We start from the raw sequence: 16,345 nt of genomic DNA, 5'->3' as shown, positions 1-16,345 counted from the left end.
GCTCAGGTGGATGGTGCCCTCCACAATAACAGGGAAGGTGGGATATGGGTGACGGTTTAGGGGGAAAGATAATGAGTTCATTTTAGGACATGTTGAGTTTAAGCTCTATACTGGACATCGAGTTCAAGATGTCTGAAAGGCAGGAGATGAGAGGCTGAAGGTGGGCAGGAAAGGTAGATTTGAGAATCATTAACACAGAAGTGAGGGGCAGCTAGATGGCACAGTGGATAAAGCACCGGCCCTGAATTCAGGAGGACCTGAGTTCAAATCTGGCTTCTGACACTTGACACTTACTAGCTGTGTGACCTTGGGCAAGTCACTTAACCCTCATTGGCCTGCCAAAAAACCCAAACAAACAAAGAACAATAACACAGAGGTGGTCATTAAATCCATTGGAGCTGATGCATTCACCAAATGAAGTAGAATAGAGGGAGAAAAAGGCCCAGGACAGAGCCCTAAGGGACATGATTTGAAGGAGGTGCCAGCCCAGGAGATGGAGAAGTAATGATCAGACGTAGGGAGAGAACCAGGGGAAAGAAGGGAGTAGCAAGAAGAGGGGACCAAGGAGGACAGGATGAGCAACAGGGTCCAAGGCTGCAGAGAGGTCCAAGAGGCGGAGGACTGAGAAAAGACCATTGGATTTGGCCAGGAAGTGGTCACTGGTCACTCTGGAGAGGAATGGGGCCTGGGAACCAGATGATAGGAAGTTAAAAGAAGACAGTGAGAGCAAAGCAAGTGAAGGCACCTGGGCTTTTTGAGGAGCTTGGCTGGGAAGGGGCAGGAGGGCTAGGGAAGGGTTTTCAGTCTCCTACTTCCAACCCAGGAGGGCCCAGACCGTAGGCTTCGACGAACCCTCTAAATTAGGGCAGTGAGATGCCCTTCAGGGGTGCTGGAGGGGCCTCCCCAGCCCAGCCTGGCCCGGGCCTCTTAGGCCTGTGCTCTCCAGGAGTGTAGCTCACTGCCCAGGGGCTCATACCTGAAGTTTGGCTCCCTCCTCCAGGAAGCCCTCTGGAGGGGGGCGGGCCCTTCTCTTTCTCTGCTCCCCTTGCCCAATGCTGTGCCCGCGATCCTGGGGGGCGGGTGCTGTGGTCATGCCCACATTACAGATGAGGAAATGCCTGAAGCTGGATCCTACCTCTCCGCATTGCACCACCTGAGCCGAGGCTCTGGGTTTCCCCAACAGAATGCATGCTCCCTGAGGCCAGGGCCTTCTTGGCTTTGGTCTGCATCAGGCACTGAAGGCTTGCCAAAGGAGCGAGGGGTCTGGGCGTAGAATGGAGAAGGTCCAGAGGTTTGCAGGTGGGAGGCACCTCGCCAGAGACTGGGAGGCATCCTCCCCACCCCGACGGTGGCCTCATCCATCTAAAGGCAGTGCTGGAGGTGCACCGGGAAGGAAGGACACCAGACCGTCGGCCCCATTGCACGGATAAATAAACTAAGGCTCGGAGAAGGGAGGTTGGGTGAGGGGGCCATCAGCCCTCGGCAGAGCGACTGGATGCAGTTTGACGCCCTCGGCAGATCGGACCGTGTAGGGAGCAGGGCGCAGGCGCAGGATGTAAGCCAAGCGCGCGGGCGGAGGCTTCATTCTTTCTCAGCAACACCATTTCCCAGAAAGCAACGCTGGGGACGCTCGTGCCGTAGTCATGGCGACACCGTGGGCGGGGTGGACGCGCTGACGGTTTCTATGGAGCTGGCCGGGGCCTAGGCTGCCATAGGGGGAGAAGATCGGGCTCTAATTGGCTGATAGAGCGCGTGTATCCCGCCCACCCCTCGGACAAGAGAGACTCCCCGCGATTCCGCGTGTGCGCGTGCGCAGTGGGAGCTCGCTCCATCAAGGCCGGAGGCATCTGGTGAGTTCGGACTGTGAGAGCGGCAGCCTCTTGGTTCCCCAGGGGGCGGTTGGCGTGAGCAGGCAGCTGCCCTCCGGCCTGGCCGGTGCCCTTGTGGCCCATGCCCCCTGCCCGGCCCCCTGAGGGATATCGGCAGCCGGACGCTTCCTCTGAGGCCTGGGGCAAACAGCGGCTGCGCAGGAGCGAAGCGGGGAGGGGGGGGGGTGCTGTAGTGCGGTACCTTCTGGGAAGCGTAGTTTGTAAGCAGCCCTGGGAATGGCGGCATCTCAGTCTGCGCAGGCACGGGAGGAGCAGGGTGCGCGCGCAGCCTCGTTCGCCTTTCGGGAAGTGTAGGCTGGGCGCTGGTGTGGAGGGAGGTGAGTGAGGACAGGAATGGGCGGGGGGGAGGAGGAGGAAGAGCGGAGTGGGGGTGGGGGGTGGGACCATAGAGTCCGTGGGAGACTCCAGAGACCATACACTGACACGTTCTGCGGCGTCTGACAGAGGGGGAAACTGAGGCACGGGAGGGCGGGGTAAGAGAAGTGAGTGTGGAAGGGGGAAGAGGAAGATGAAGAATAGCCCCGGGGAGGGGGGACCTTGGGAGTCCCTGTTCTGCTCAGGGAGCACACGTGGATATAGGCTGTAGGGCATCTGACAGAAGGGGAAACTGAGGCACGGAGGGCAAGAGAGGGAGGAGCCCCGAGCCCCACCCTGTCCCCTGCCCTTGGAGCTCAGGTGGACTCGGGCTGAGGAGCATCTGACAGAAGAGGAAACTGAGGCAGGGGAGCGGGAGAAGGAGTGGGGGGCAGGAGTCCTGAGCCCCAGAACCCCACTCTGTACAGCCCTTGGTGCTCACAGGGGCCCAGCTTGAGGAGAAACAGAGGAGCTGAGTAGGGGAAGGGCCTGGGAGAGGGGCTGGCTTGGGGGCCAGGACTCGGACCCTCCTGTCCCCTGAGGGGCACCAAGTTGGGGACACAGACCTATCATCCCGCTGGGGCCCCCTGGGGAGGCCCTGCCCTCACAGACTGGCAGGTGCCCATCGCCACAACTCGGGGGCCAGAAGGTGGGGCTCAGACAGGCCTGGGGGATCCTCCCCTTTCTCCCTGGACCTCACTGCAGCACCGCCTCTTTGTCTGACACAGGAGGAAACCGAGGCCGCCGAGCTGCTTGTGGTGGACTCCATGTCTCTGGGAGCCCCCCCCAGAGGCCTCCCGCAGGCTCCTGCCCATAAGAACCTGGTGAGTTCTTCCAAGAGATGGTGGCCCTTGCACTCACTGCCCTCCAGCTTCTGTTTGGGCAGAGAGACTGGGGGTAGGGAGGGATGGGCTTTTTGTGGGGAAGGGGATGGAGGCTGTGGGGCATCTATGCAGAGACGTTCCCCCCCACCCCAGATCATGCTTGGCACGGAGCAGGGGCTTAATCGGTTCTTGTCCCCTCCCCCTTTCCTTCCTCCTCCCTCCCCTGACTGTGCCCAGGCTGTGCCTTCATCCAGCATGGCTGGACAGAAAGCCTGAAGGTTGGCGATGTAGCTGGGAGAGGAGCGGGGGGTTGGGGTCACCTTGGTGGGGATGGCTCTTCTGGCTTCCTCTAGTCAGTCACCCCCACCTTCAGGCTCTCCTCGACCCCACAGTCCCCCACACTCCTGTCAGGCTAGGCTGCTCAGCCCCATCTCAGAACCCTCCCTCCTTTCCAGGCTCCCCCTTCCATCCCCTTGATGTCATCTTCCTCCATGTCTTGCTCCTTCAGGACCTTGGACAGTGCTCCCCTTCCCTCCAGGGCAACCCTCTCTTCCCTGGTGGTCCTGTCTCCTCCCTGCTCCTGTCCCTTTGAGGCCAGCCCCTGAGGTCCAGCTCCAGACCTGGCCCTGGCCTTGTGTCCTCCATCCTGAGCCCTCCCCTCACCCGAACTGCCTGCCAACACCCCAGTCCCATCCTTAATAGCCCTGCTGCTCCTCCAGCCATTGTCCAGAGCTCTCCTGCAGGGAGCCAGCCGCATCTGTGGCTTGGCCTCCTCTCTTGTCACCAGCGTCCTCCGGGGCTCCGTGAAGACGTCCAGCCTCGGGAAGGGCACCTGGCCTTCTTCACCCCCCACCTCAGTCACCTGCCCTATCGCTCCTTCCCTTTCTGCTCCCACTGTGACCCCCTGGGGTCTTGGTATATATGGGAAGCCCTTCGATTGGCCACACGCTCATCTCCCCCCTGCCCCTCTTGCACAAAGCAGATGAAGGGGCTGCCACCTGCAGCCCCAGACCCTGGCACGAGGTGCACTCAGGCAAGCCCCAGCCTCCAGTCTTCTCTGAGAACCCAGTGCGAGGTGAGGGCATCTTGAGGACCAAGGAGGGACTTGGGATCAGGGCACCCACGCAGCCGCCACTGGTCGTGTAGCCCCTGAAATAGAGTCTGGGGGGATCCTGCAGGGGGATGCAGCCCACCTGAAGCAGGGAGCCTTGGGGAAGCCCCCTTAGCTTCCTCCCTTCTGTTCTCTTTTGGTTTCCCCTTCAGCGTCCTCCAGAGAGAGAGCCCAGAGCCCTGACGCTCAGGGGCCCCTGCCGAGCGGAGCCCCCGGAGAGCCTGACGATGCCAGCCCCCCTGGGCCTCCAGCAGGTGGAGGAGGAGGCGGCCTGGGGCCAGGCCTGCCCCCCGCAGGGCGACCCTGACCCCACTGAGGCCTCACGCCAGCGATTCCGGAGGTTCCGCTACCAGGAGGCAGCCGGGCCCCGGGAGGCCCTGAGCCGACTTCGGGAGCTCTGTGTCCTCTGGCTCCGGCCAGAGGTCAGCCCCAAAGAGCACATCTTGGAGCTGCTGGTGCTGGAGCAATTCCTGAGCATCCTGCCCATGGAGATCCAGACCTGGGTGCGCACCCAGGGGCCTCAGAGCCCTGATGAGGTGGTGGCCCTAGTGGAAGGCCTGCAGAGGAGCCCCGCGCGGCTGATGCAGTGGGTGAGGCTGGGGGTGGGGCAGGTAAGGTGGGGGGCAGGTGAAGCTGGGGGGGGGCAGATGAGGCGGTGGGTGAGGCTGGGGGTGAAGAGAGGCTGAGGGGAGCTGCAGAGGCTACAGCCATAGGTGAGGACAAGGACACCAGCTGAGGCTGGGGGAAAGGCAGAGCCAGCAGGGCCCTACGTCCCCTCTCAGTGCCCTAAATGTGTGTCGGGCACTGCCCTGTCTTTTCTCTTGGGGGCTCTCTGCCCCAGAACAAACCCTAGGCCCCTTTTCTCTCCCAGTGTTGCTCCCTTTGCCTGGTGGGAGGCAGGGGGACATGGGCAGGCTCCCAGGTTGCCCCCAGGCTGACCCCTTTAGCAGTACCGCACCTGGGCCAAGCTCGGTCCTAGGACCTCTGAGGCCATTGGCCCACAGGAGGGCCCTACCACGCCAAGTCCTGGCTCAGTCCATCTTCCATTTCCCTCAGATCATGGGTCACATTCTGAGACAGGAAGGGCTTTCTGCCAGGATCGAGCCCCGGGGCATCCAGCCAGGAGCCAGGAACCTTCAGGGCAAAGGCCAGAAGGAGGAGGAGCCCCTGCTGAGGCCTCAGCCGGACACCCAAGAAGAGGCGGGCCAGGATGTCAAGGAAGAGCCCAATGGACCTCAGGAGACGGGTGGGTGACAGAGGGGCCACTGGGAGAGGAGACAGTGCAGGGGCAAAGGCTCGGCAAAGGAGTGACCAGAAAGCTGCCCCTGGGGGACCCTTGTGGGGGGGGGGGAGCGACAGAGGTCAGAGAGACAGAGACAGAGAGAGAGGAGGAAGCGAGGGAGGGAGGGGCACTCAGGGCTACTGAGGCAGGACCAGGATGAGGGCTAGGACTGCAGAGGCCCAGAGCTGCAGGGCCCCCAGGGCCAGGCCAGGCAGCCTGGCAGGATTCAAATTGGGGCTCTTTTCTTCCTGGGCCAGGCCCGTGGGAGAGGGTGGACCAGGTGGGCCGAGCCCCGCCTGCTCACATCCTGCTGTGTGGGGGCAAACCCCTGCCTGCCCACTGGAGCTGGGAGGTGCCCGGGTGGGGGTGGGGGCGGGGGCATACAGGAAGCTGACCTGAAATCTCTGTCTGCTCCCTAGCCCCACCTACTCCCCACATCCCCACTCACCCTCCGGAGGGGAATGGCCACCACCCAGAGACGTCAGCCCCTTTCCTGCCCTCAGGATGCCAGGTGAGCCCTGCTCCTGGGCATGGTCCTGGGCACAGCTTTCCTCTTCCTCTCTTGTTCTCCCCTCGCCTTCCCCTTCCCTCTCCCCTTCCTCTTCCTTCCTCCCCTCCCCTCCCTCCTCTCCTCTCCTCCTTTATACTCTTCTCTGAATCTTGACTCCAGATTACCCCCCCCCACCCATTGCTCCTGGCCTTCCTTGGTCACTGAGGCCTTTGGACAGCCCTGAGACCCTTGGCCCAGTGAAAGTCGGGCCCTTTCTGAGCTGGGGAGGAGCCATGCATGGACAAGAGGGGAAGGGGAGGCATGTCCCCCCCAGTCGCCCGTTGCCCCCAGACCACTGCCCATGGACTCACCCAGACCCTCCTTTGCCACGTCTGAGCTGGCATACCACCACAGCCGGTGCCTTGGTTTGCCACCCTGTCAGTCTGCCGCTCACCCGGCCTGGCTAGGCCGTGATTTGAGGTGGGACTGGAAGGAGGCTGAGGAGGTGGCCAGAGATGACACCCAGAGCCCGGAGATGGAGGGCTTTGTTGGGGGCAGGGAGGGGGGCTGCTCCTGGAAGCCATGGGAGCCCCTGGAGGTTATGGAGGAGGGGAGGTGATGTGGTCAGACCTGGGCTTTAGGGACATAACTCTGGTGGCTGCGTGGAGAATGGATCAGGGTGGGAGACTCAAGGCAGGCAGGCCATAGTCCAGGCCTGTGCCATCACGGGGTCTGGGTCAGAATAGAGAAGGGGGTGTTTTGGAGGTGACATCAACAGGCCTTGGATCTGGGGGCAACAGAGAGTGAGGAGCCCAGGGTGACTTCCAGTCTGGGAAACTGAGGGACTGGGAGAGTGGGGGTGCCCTCTACAGTGACAGGGCGGTAGAAGGGGGTGGGCACAGGTCAAAGATCGTGAGTTCTGTTTTGGACATGTTGAATTTAAAATCTATTGGACATCTGGTTGGAGATATATGGAAGGCCTTTGGAGATGAAGAACTGGTCAGCAGGTAGGTTTGAGGAAGGAGTGGGGAGGTGTGTAAGAGCCTTGGGAAGGGGGGCAGCTAGGTGGTGCAGTGGATAAAGCACCAGTCCTGGAGTCAGGAGGACCTGAGTTCATATCTGACCTCAGACACTTGACACTTACTAGCTGTGTGACCCTGAGCAAGTCACTTAAACCCAATTGATTCACCCAAAAAAAAAGCCTTGGGGAGGGCAGGAGAGTGATCTGATGAGGGAGGGAGAGGAGGATTGCCAGGCAGCAGGGAGGGCCCGGTGGGGTGGTGTCCCATAAACTTGTGGTGGACCCACCACAAGGTGATTTTCTTCATCTTCATTCACCATCATGTGTGGATGTGTAAAGGTGACAGATGGCGGGAGTGACCTAGGCCTCAGGCTTGGGGGTCATGATTGGGGATGTGATGAGAGGTCGAGGGATTCACAAGAGGAGGACAGTGTAGAGATGAAGTGGTTCCCCAAGGGGTCTGGATGAGGGGAAGAGGAGGGAGGGGCTGGGAAGGGACTGAGGGGTCAAGGGGTCAGGGGTCACAGTGAGGATGAAGAGGAGTTATGTGAGGGGAGCCAGAGGGAGGGGGGGACGCCAATAGATTAGGGTGGGATAAGGGGACTTCGGGATTTAGACCACGGAGGTGAGGAACTGGAGGTGCTATGTTTGTGGGTGACAGCAAGATCCAGGGTGTGACCAACCTTGTGTGTGGCTGAGGTCAGTGGAGGTGAGCAGGCTGAGGAATGCAGAGGTTTGGGGGTCTGAGGGAGAGTCATGTGGCTGCTAAAGTCCCTTGGTGGGAGGGGGGATTTGGGGAGGAGGGAAAGGCTGTGAGCTGGTACTGGGCTCACTGAGGAGGGAAGGGGTGTGTCCTGGGCAGGGCTGGTGGGTGTGACCAGCACCGACCTCTGAGGAGCAATGCAGGAAGGGGGAGAAGCTGGAGAGTGAAGATGTGGGGGGGTGCTGCCAGAAAAGCTGGGGGGCTGCCCAGGAAGGTGGGAGGGGGCTGCCCAGGAGAGCGGGGGGTGGGGAGCTGCCAGAAAAGCTGGGGAGGCAGCCAGGTCTTGCTAAGTGCCAGAAGATGACAAAGACCCAAGCAGACATCTTGTCCCATTTGGAGAAGAGCGTCTGAAAGGCTCTGGCCAGGCCCTAAACCCCTGGCACAAGGAGGAAAGCTTTAAGCGGGTCCCTGTTTCGTCATCTTCTCATGCAAGACCGAGAGCCTGTGTGACCTGGTGGACAGAGAGCATGGGTCCTGCTAAGCCCTGCCTCTGACATGACGGTCGCCGTCCCGTTGGTGCTGTTGGCCCAGGGACAGGCCTGGGGGCCCCAAGACCTTGGGGCTCTGGCCTGCCCACACCAGCAATGTGCCTCAAATGGCCAGGGCGCTTCAGAGCCCTGCCCCACCCTCACCCCAGCTCTTTCCCTTGGTCTCTCGGTTTCCCTGGAGGTCACTGAGAGTGGCTGGAGGCGACTCCTGGCATCTGGCAGCTTTGGGGATGTTCTGAGCATTGACTGGGGCGGGGGGGGGGGGGGTGTGACTCCTAGGCAGAGGATGCCTGGAAGAGGCCCCTGACTTAGCCTGGAAGGGGCGGGGTTAGTGGGATGGGAGGAGTCCATGGGCTTGGATCGGGAAGGCTGGTTCAGATCCTGCCTCAGTCTGAGAAGGTTAAGGGATTGGATAAGTCCTTTGGATTCACTGTGCCTCAGTTTCCTTGGAGCTCCTCAGATTCTGAGTGGTGGGGAGAGAGAGTTAGGTGGGAGGAGTCTGTGTCGGTCTGTCTGGGGCCCTGAAGTCCAGATGTCCAGCAGACCAGCTGGTGGAGCCCCGGGAGGCTCCCCACATCTGGGACATCATTGGAATTCAGGTCTCTCCTACCTCCAAAGGCAGTGCTCGCTCACCATTGTCCGCTTCCTCTTGCTCTCGCACACCCCTCAGGCTACGTCTCCTCCCACCTCAGGCCTTCTTGCAGCCACCCCCAGCCCCCAGCTTGTCTGGCTAGATCCTCTGGCCAGACAGGCGAGATTCCTCAAGAGAAAAGGCAATAGGGGAGGCAGCGGGCTGTGGGGGAAGAGGCTGAGCAGGCGATGCCAGGCAGTCACAAGCCTCGTCAGGTCTGGGCCGAGCTGATGTCTGTGAGGGGGAGGGAAGGCTCTGAGGCCTGTCCTCGTGGGAACGTCTGAGCCTGGGTCACCCAGTCTGGAGCCACCCCCTGCTGGGGCTACGGATGGAAACTCGGGGATGGGTCTGGCCAGAAAATCTGGAAGGCACAGGGTTTGTGAGTTTCCCTTTGGAAAGTAAGGAGATCAGGAGGGAGGGGCTTTGGGAGGCACTCAGTCACCGAAAGAGAGAGGGCCTGGCTTTTGGATGGGCAGCCCATGGGAGGAGCAGGAGCCCCTCCGCTCAGGGGTCTGTGTGGACAGATGGCTGAGGACAGCACGCGGGCCTTGGAGCAGCCCATGACTGGAGAAGAGGTCGGGCTTCAGGGTGGTTGTCTATGAAGAAGAAACGCAGAGACCCGGCGGGGAAGCGTTGGCAGAGGGCGAGAGGGGAGATGCCATGGGGCTGGACGATGAGGAAGAAGGGAAGGGAGTGCGGCTGACAGGGAGCGGACCCCCGTACCTTGAAGTGGGGGGATGGAAGGCAGCTCCCCTGTCACTGAAGTCATGAGGCCCAAGTTCAGAGCTGGCTGTTCTCGACAGTTCCTGTGAGCTCCAGGACTCCCCCGGCTCACACATCCAGCCCCAGTCACTTTCCTGAGCGGCAGGCTGCCGCCACTCATTGCCTAGCATGCATTTCCAGCTGGATGCCCTAGAGACATCTCCAGCTCTCAGCTGGTCCAAAATAGTGTCACGTCCTCCCGGTCCTCCGGGTGGCCAACCCCGCACTGGCAGTGCCCTCCCTCCTGCCTTCTGCCCCCTAGTCCTTCCCTCCAAGCATGAGGCCTTTCTAACCTTCCCTCCTCCTCATCCCCTCATCCCTCCCACACTGCTTCCCACCTTGGGTTCACTTTGCTTGCTTCACTCTATGCATGCATTCTCAGCTCCACCATTAGAATATGAGCTACTGAGTAAGAATCCGTTCATTCTTTGTATGGAGGGCTTCGTCTAAAAATGTGTGTTTGTTGGTTGGTTGGCAAGTGGAGTGTGTGGTGCAAGAGGGGGAGCAGTATCCAACGAAGCCAGAAAGGTAAGTTGGAGCAACGCTAACCAGAGGGAGCCATTGGCCTTGGCTGAAGAGGGGAGTCACAGGGTGGGATCGCAGCAGTGGGGAGAAAGTGCTGCAGTCATCTAGGCAGGAGGTGATGAGGGCTTGGCTAAGGGGGTCACTGTGGGAGTGGAGAGAAGGGGTTGGATGCCAGAGATACCGGAGCATCCGTGGGATGATGGGATATTGCTGAACTGGGGAGACTGGGAGGCTGGCAGTGCCTTCCACAGAAATGGGATGTGGGTGTGTGTGTGGGTGTGTGTGTGCTCGCGAGCGAGAGCCTGAAAAATGTCAGTGTAATGATAATGATGACAGAACCCCTGGGAGCTGGTGAGGTCCCCTGGAGGAGAGCAGAGGACACAGGACAGCCCTGCTAGGAGTGTGATGTAGATAAGTCAGTAAAGTCCCATGGCCGCCGAATGGTAGATGTCTAATAAGGGCTTGTGTGGGTGAATGGTTATCCAAATGTGACTTGGTAGAGGAGCAAGAGAATATGGGCTCCGATATCGTCTTTGTCCCCTTGGGAAGGCCCCCCCACTTCCCTAGGCCTGGGTCTCTTGCTGTTTAACAGCAGGGGCTTCAAGTTGCTGGGCTCTGAGGGCCCTTCCTGCTCTAGAGGGAGTGTCCCACGATCCTCTCTGCCTGTGTTCCTCATTCCCTGCATTCTCAGCGCAGACAGGACATTCATTTGACGGAGGAGCTCTTGAAATGGAACCTGTCTTCCGTGGTGGGGTTTTAGAACTGGAGCCAGAGTCCTCTGTCGCTGGCCACAGATCTCGTGTACTTCATTCAGAATCCCACGGCCACGGCTGCCATCTTCCAGGCACTGCACTTGCGGGGGGGGGGGGTCCTTCCTGCTCCATTCTGCACCCCTCCCCCAGACCCCTGGGCCAAGGCAGCCTCTGATCTAGGGATGTTTCCGCAGGAGCAGTGGGGTCTGTTGGATGCCTCCCAGAGAGAGCTCTACTGGGACGTCATGCTAGAGAAATACGGCAGCGTGGTCTCCCTGGGTAAGGACTGGTCTCGTTTGGGCTGGGTGTGGGCGGGTGGGCTGGGGGCTGCGAAGGGTGGGAGCAGATCGGCCGGAGGGACACAAAGCGAGGTCAGAAGTAAAGACCTTGGGCAGACCCCGTGTGACAGGGCCAAGGGAGAGAGCTGCAGCATGTTCGGGGAGAGCGAGCTAGAACTCGGGTCTCAGGATTCTCAGACCTGGAACCACACATGCAGTGTCAGGAGCCTCTGTGCGGGGGTGGGGGGGAAAGCCTGGATAGCCTCGAATGCCGAGCCAGGAGGAGGCTAGGGGCTTCCCCAGACCTCAGTTGTCTTCTCTGTAGCACTTTGATGGGTCACTTAGTGCATCCCTGGGATGTGGGGACGCCCTCTCCCAGTGCAGGGGCGGGGCTCGTCTGTGTTGTGGCGTGCTCGCGCCCTGCTGTCCTGGAGGGCAAGTCTCTGGGAGATCGTGGAGCCCCCGCCCCCTTTGCCAGGGACCATCCTTGGCTTGCCGGGAGAGCCACCATCGCGTGGAGATGGGCTCTGAGAGTGAGTGGGGGGTAGGGCCAGTCTCCCCCTTCCAGGAGGTCCTTCGGCAAGGCCACGTGGCCCCCAACACCGAAGATGCGATGGGGTGGGGGTGACTCAGGGACTCCTGCCCCGCCCCGCCCCTGGCCAGGGTTAGCCGGCTCTTTCTGAGGGGCTGTGAGGGTCTGCAGTGTGGGGTCAGCATAGCACCATCCGCCCTTTGCTGCCACAGAACCCCACCGGGGCGCTCTGTGCCTCACCTCCTTCCCGGCGAGGCCCGGGAGGCCCCTGCTTGAGGACCAGCTCCGGGAGAGTGGGCAGGAACTGGTTTCTTTAAACTTGTTTTTCAAAAATCTGTGTTAAAGTGAAGACGCCGCCCAAACACACCCCCCCCCGCCCCCCGCCGGGGGTTCGGTTTTTAAATACTTCCTTTTCTCATCCCTCCCGCCATGTAACTAGCGTCCGGCTCACGCTCCTCCCTCAGTCTCTGGCCCTTACTGGGAGACCCCTCCAGTCCGGGTCCAGACCTTTCCCTCGCCTCCGAGCCCTCTTGGAAGCGTTTGCCCTGTCAGTGGCCTGCGTGCCCCGGGAATCTTTTCTCAACCTCTAGGTCCGTGTTCTCGTTGGGGTCATTCCGCAGTCCATTCATCCACACAGCTGCCCAGCTGACCTTTTAACTCCTGGCTCTGAACCTCACTCATCACTGGCTCCCAGTCACCTCTCAGCCTGGCAGGGGTCTGGCTCTTAGCCCTCTGAATCACCCACCCCTGTGTTTTATCGGCTGTTCCATCTGCCACCTCCCCACTTTTGCACAAAATGTGCCTCACAGCCACCATGCCCTCCCTCTCCCCTCCTAAACTTCCTTTGTCTCTTCTGCTTCCCACTCTGCACCCCTTCTCCGGGGTGGCCAAATGCCACCCCTGTGTTTTATCGGCTGTTCCTCATCTCCACCCCCTGACCTCCCTGGATTCGTCCAAAGCCTTTCCCATCTCCCCTCATGGCAGCACAAGCCTTCCCTCGGCTTGTCTATAGCTGGTTTGTGTATAACTGTTGGATTGTTGTGAGCTCCTGGAGAGCAGGGACTCGGCCAGTGCCTGGCACCTAAGGGACACTTAATAACAGAGGGAAATCAGCATTTATTATACACTTACTGTGTGCCAGGCACTGTGCTAAATGCCCTGCAAACATTATTGTGAAGTATGTCATTTCACCCCTGGGAGGCAGGTGCTGTTATTTAACATAGTTTACAATTGAGGGAACTGAGGCAGGCAGAGGCTCAACGATTTGCCCAGGGTCCCCCACACAACAGCTAGAGAGTGGCTGAGGCCAGATTCAAACTCAGGCCTTCCTGTCTCCTGAGCACTGAATGCCCCCTAAATGTTCCGTTTATCCGAGTGTGCATCTGTAACCTGGCGGCTGCCTGACCCCTGCCTCAGCCCCGCCACCCAATAACCACGACTCCCGGTTCTGGGCCTCCCTCACACCATCCCAGAGCTCAGGAATTCCAGACCACATTTATGAAGCACTTACCCGGGATCATGCCAGGGAGATCAGGGGGTGGAGATGAGGAGGGACAGAATGCCAGGTCTGGGGGATGGCTGGCCAGAGAGAATGCCTGGAATCTAGGGAGACTCAGGCTTGTAGGCACAGGGAAGGAGCCGGGAGAGGGGGAGACTGAAGAGAAGTGAGAGAGGAGGTGACAGAGAGGGGCAATCTGTCAGAGGAGACGGGATGGAAGGGGATCACTTGAGCAGGTCAGCCTTGGGCAGGAGTCAGGCCACTTCATCATGGAGGGGGGGGGGCGGCGGCAGAAGGCTCCTGAGGGATAGGAGGGCAGACGAGGGAGCTCACAGTGCTTGGCCTCCATTTTTCTGTAAAACAGGAGGCAGGGTCTCAGGCACCCCTGACCTTTCCCACCCCCACGCTCCCAGGTTGTGCCTTCGGCTCCCTTTCTCATCACCCTCTCCGGGCTTGGGCCGCACTATCCCCATCCCAGGGCCTGCTCTGGGTGTCTTGGCCCCACCCCCTATTTCCTAGAGCCTGGGGACCTTTCCCCTCCCTCCCAGCTGGCTCTCCTCAGGCCTTCAGCCCCTTCCTCCAGCCGGTCTCCCTCAGTGGGTCAGACCAGGCTCTAGTGGGTCCTCTTGTTCGCCCGGTGGCGTCACCGCTTGTGACTCCAGGGCTGGAAGGAAGCCCCAGACTCTCCACCACAGGGGCCCCAAGATGCCGGCGCTCCTCGGACACTGATTGGGTTCTGATCCTTGCCCCTCCCCCAGAGCTGGAGCGGAGGGGGAGCTGGGGCAGCAGGCAGCAGGCCCACGGGCAGGGCACGTTGGCGAAGAGGAGGCTCGGGCAGCTGTAGTCCCGAGCCCATGGCCTCTGGGGCAGCTGAGGCCCAGCCTTGGACTCTGGAAGCCCTGGGTCCAAGCCCTTTCCGACTAGCTGTGCCCACTTGGCGGCCAAGGTCGCTCACCGTTAATGGTCATTCATTCCCGTGGCCGCTCTCTGTGGCAGGAATGCCCGCCCCCAAACCAGACGCCAAGGCCCTGATGGAGCATGGGGAGGAGCCCTGGGGACCCAGTCCGTGCGCAGCAGCTGAGGACAAGGCGCGGCCCAGAGGCATCTGTCCGCCAGGTGGGCACCTGAGAAAGGGTTCGGAGCCCGGAGCCCCGCGGCACTGGGCTGCCCCCTTCTCCTCTGTAGCCCCGCCCCACCCCGCTCCCCGGCCCCACCCCCAGCCTCTGCGGGGAAGAACCCGGCTGGTTTCCTGACTCTCCTGGAGGCCGTGGGGGCAGTTCAGTTGTCACCTTCCTAGGGCTTGCGCTTCGCTGCCTCCATCCCCACTTCCCTTTTGTCGGGGACCGGGCTAGGACCGTCCATTCCCCCACAGGCCGCCAGTGAGCAAAGACTGCGCCCGGCCCCGGCCCCTGTGCCGGTCCCTAAAGCCTCTCTCTCTCTCTAGGAGGCAGGAGGCAGAACCACAAGGAAGAAGACCTTTCCAGGGACGCCGCCAGGCCCCAGGCCTCTCGGCAGCCCCCATCCCGACCACCCCAGGGAGATGGGCCGCGTCCGGCTCCCGGGAGAGGGCTTTCGACTTCGGCGGAGCCAGGAAGCCCTGGAAGGAAGAGAAAGGCCCCCTCGGTGGCCTGGGGAGGCCCTCCGGGCCGCGCCGCCCGCGGAGGCCTCCTCTCTGGGGGCGTGGCTCCGCCGGCTCCCGCCGATCAGGCCTCCCCGTGGATGGAGAGGGACCGCGGCTGCTTTGCGCAGGGCCCGCTGAACGCCCTTCCGGCCGCCAGGGCGAAGCCCTACGTCTGTGACGAGTGTGGCAAAGGCTTTGACTGGAAGTCTGTGTTCGTCATTCACCAGAGATCCCACACGGGCCCGGCCGCCGGTGAGCTCGAGGAACCGACGGAGCCCCGGGACCCCAGGGCCAAGGCCCGGGCGGGGCCCGGAGAGAAGCCCTACCGCTGCAGCGAGTGTGGGAAAGGCTTCCGGGAGCTGGCCACTCTGCGCAATCACCGCCGGAGCCACACGGGCGAGAAGAGCTACCAGTGCCAAGAGTGCGGGAAGTGCTTCAACTGGAAGTCCCAGCTGGTCATCCACAAGAAGGCCCACCTGGGCGAGAAGCAGCACACCTGCGTGGAGTGTGGGGAGAGCTTCGACTGGAAGTCCCAGCTGGTCATCCACAAGAAGGCCCACAGGAGGGACGCTCTGTAGGCAGGACCCTCCTGCCCAGGGCTCTGGGGCTCCTTGGAGGGCCGAGCCCAGATCTCTGAACTGGCCACTCAGGGCAGGGCAACTGGAGGGGTCCTTTGACCTTCCTCAGCCATAGTGCCCTAGGGGAGGAGGGGGCCTGCCGTCCCTTCCCAGACCTCACCGAACCCTGCCCCCATCCAGAGACACTAGTCTAGGCAATAAACTCTATTAGCACCTCTTGAAACCTGTATCTGATTTCTCTTGTCTTCCTCCTGGCCCCCTCCCCAAGCTTCCTGTTTGCAGAATCACAAGCCCACGGCAGGGATGGGAGTGAGGACCACTGTCAGGGGTTGTCTAAATGAATGAGCCCCGTGGTTTAGCTGAGATGGCTGAGGGAGCCTGCAGTGGATACCAGCCCAGGAAGACAAAGGAGGGGGCGGAGATAGGCCCAGCACCATAGCCCCCCACACCTGGGCCAAGGTTCCTCAGCTCCACGTGGCTCCCATGCATGGTCTGGCTTCACTGGGACAGTCATTTGGGAATGCCTGTTTTCTCTGGGTATCAAATGTCACCAAACACAGACTTGTTAAGGGTTGAAGAAGAAAGAGAAGATCCCAGCTCAGCTGAGTGTTCTCAAAGGCCTGTCCTGTGTGTCTGTCTCCCTCAGCTGCCCTCTGGTGCCTTCAGAAGGGTTTCCATGTTCCTTTCCTCTCTCACTTCCGTTCCTTTCTTTGCTCCTTAGCTCGGCTCTTTTCTTTCCTTTCCCCCTCTTTCCTTTCCCTTTCTTTTTGATGGTTTCTTTTTAAACAGAGCAATGAGGGTTAAGTGACTTGTCCAGGGTCACACAGCTAGTAAGTGTCAAATGTCTGAAGTCGGATTTGAACTCAGGTCCTCCTGAATCCAGGGCCAGTGCTTTATCCACTGCACCGCCCCCATCCTTTCCCTTTCTTTTTACTTTGCCCTCTTT

General features: G+C 60.7%; 1 protein-coding gene across 5 annotated transcripts; it reads left to right on the top strand.

Annotated features, from left to right (window-relative positions):
* Positions 1-1,713: 1,713 nt before the first annotated feature.
* ZNF446 (zinc finger protein 446) lies at positions 1,714-15,622 on the top strand. Of its 5 annotated transcripts, none has more exons than XM_043996024.1 (9): positions 1,808-1,850; positions 2,972-3,067; positions 3,576-4,142; positions 4,331-4,768; positions 5,235-5,424; positions 5,880-5,971; positions 11,093-11,171; positions 14,197-14,316; positions 14,645-15,622. In XM_043996024.1, the coding sequence occupies exons 3-9, from the start codon at positions 4,050-4,052 to the stop codon at positions 15,397-15,399; spliced, it is 1,767 nt and encodes a 588-aa protein (XP_043851959.1). In that variant the 5' UTR covers positions 1,808-1,850; positions 2,972-3,067; positions 3,576-4,049; the 3' UTR covers positions 15,400-15,622. The 5 variants fall into 5 exon arrangements, with proteins under 5 accessions (XP_043851960.1, XP_043851959.1, XP_043851958.1 ...); XM_043996023.1 differs by having other exon boundaries at positions 11,087-11,171; XM_043996025.1 differs by lacking the exon at positions 3,576-4,142 and having other exon boundaries at positions 1,714-1,850; positions 11,087-11,171.
* Positions 15,623-16,345: the final 723 nt, after the last annotated feature.

The sequence above is a fragment of the Dromiciops gliroides genome, chromosome 3 (assembly GCF_019393635.1).
Source record: "Dromiciops gliroides isolate mDroGli1 chromosome 3, mDroGli1.pri, whole genome shotgun sequence".
Classification (NCBI taxonomy): domain Eukaryota; kingdom Metazoa; phylum Chordata; class Mammalia; order Microbiotheria; family Microbiotheriidae; genus Dromiciops; species Dromiciops gliroides.
Note: the sequence above shows the minus strand (reverse complement) of the source record. Positions and strands in the feature narration are given on the sequence as shown.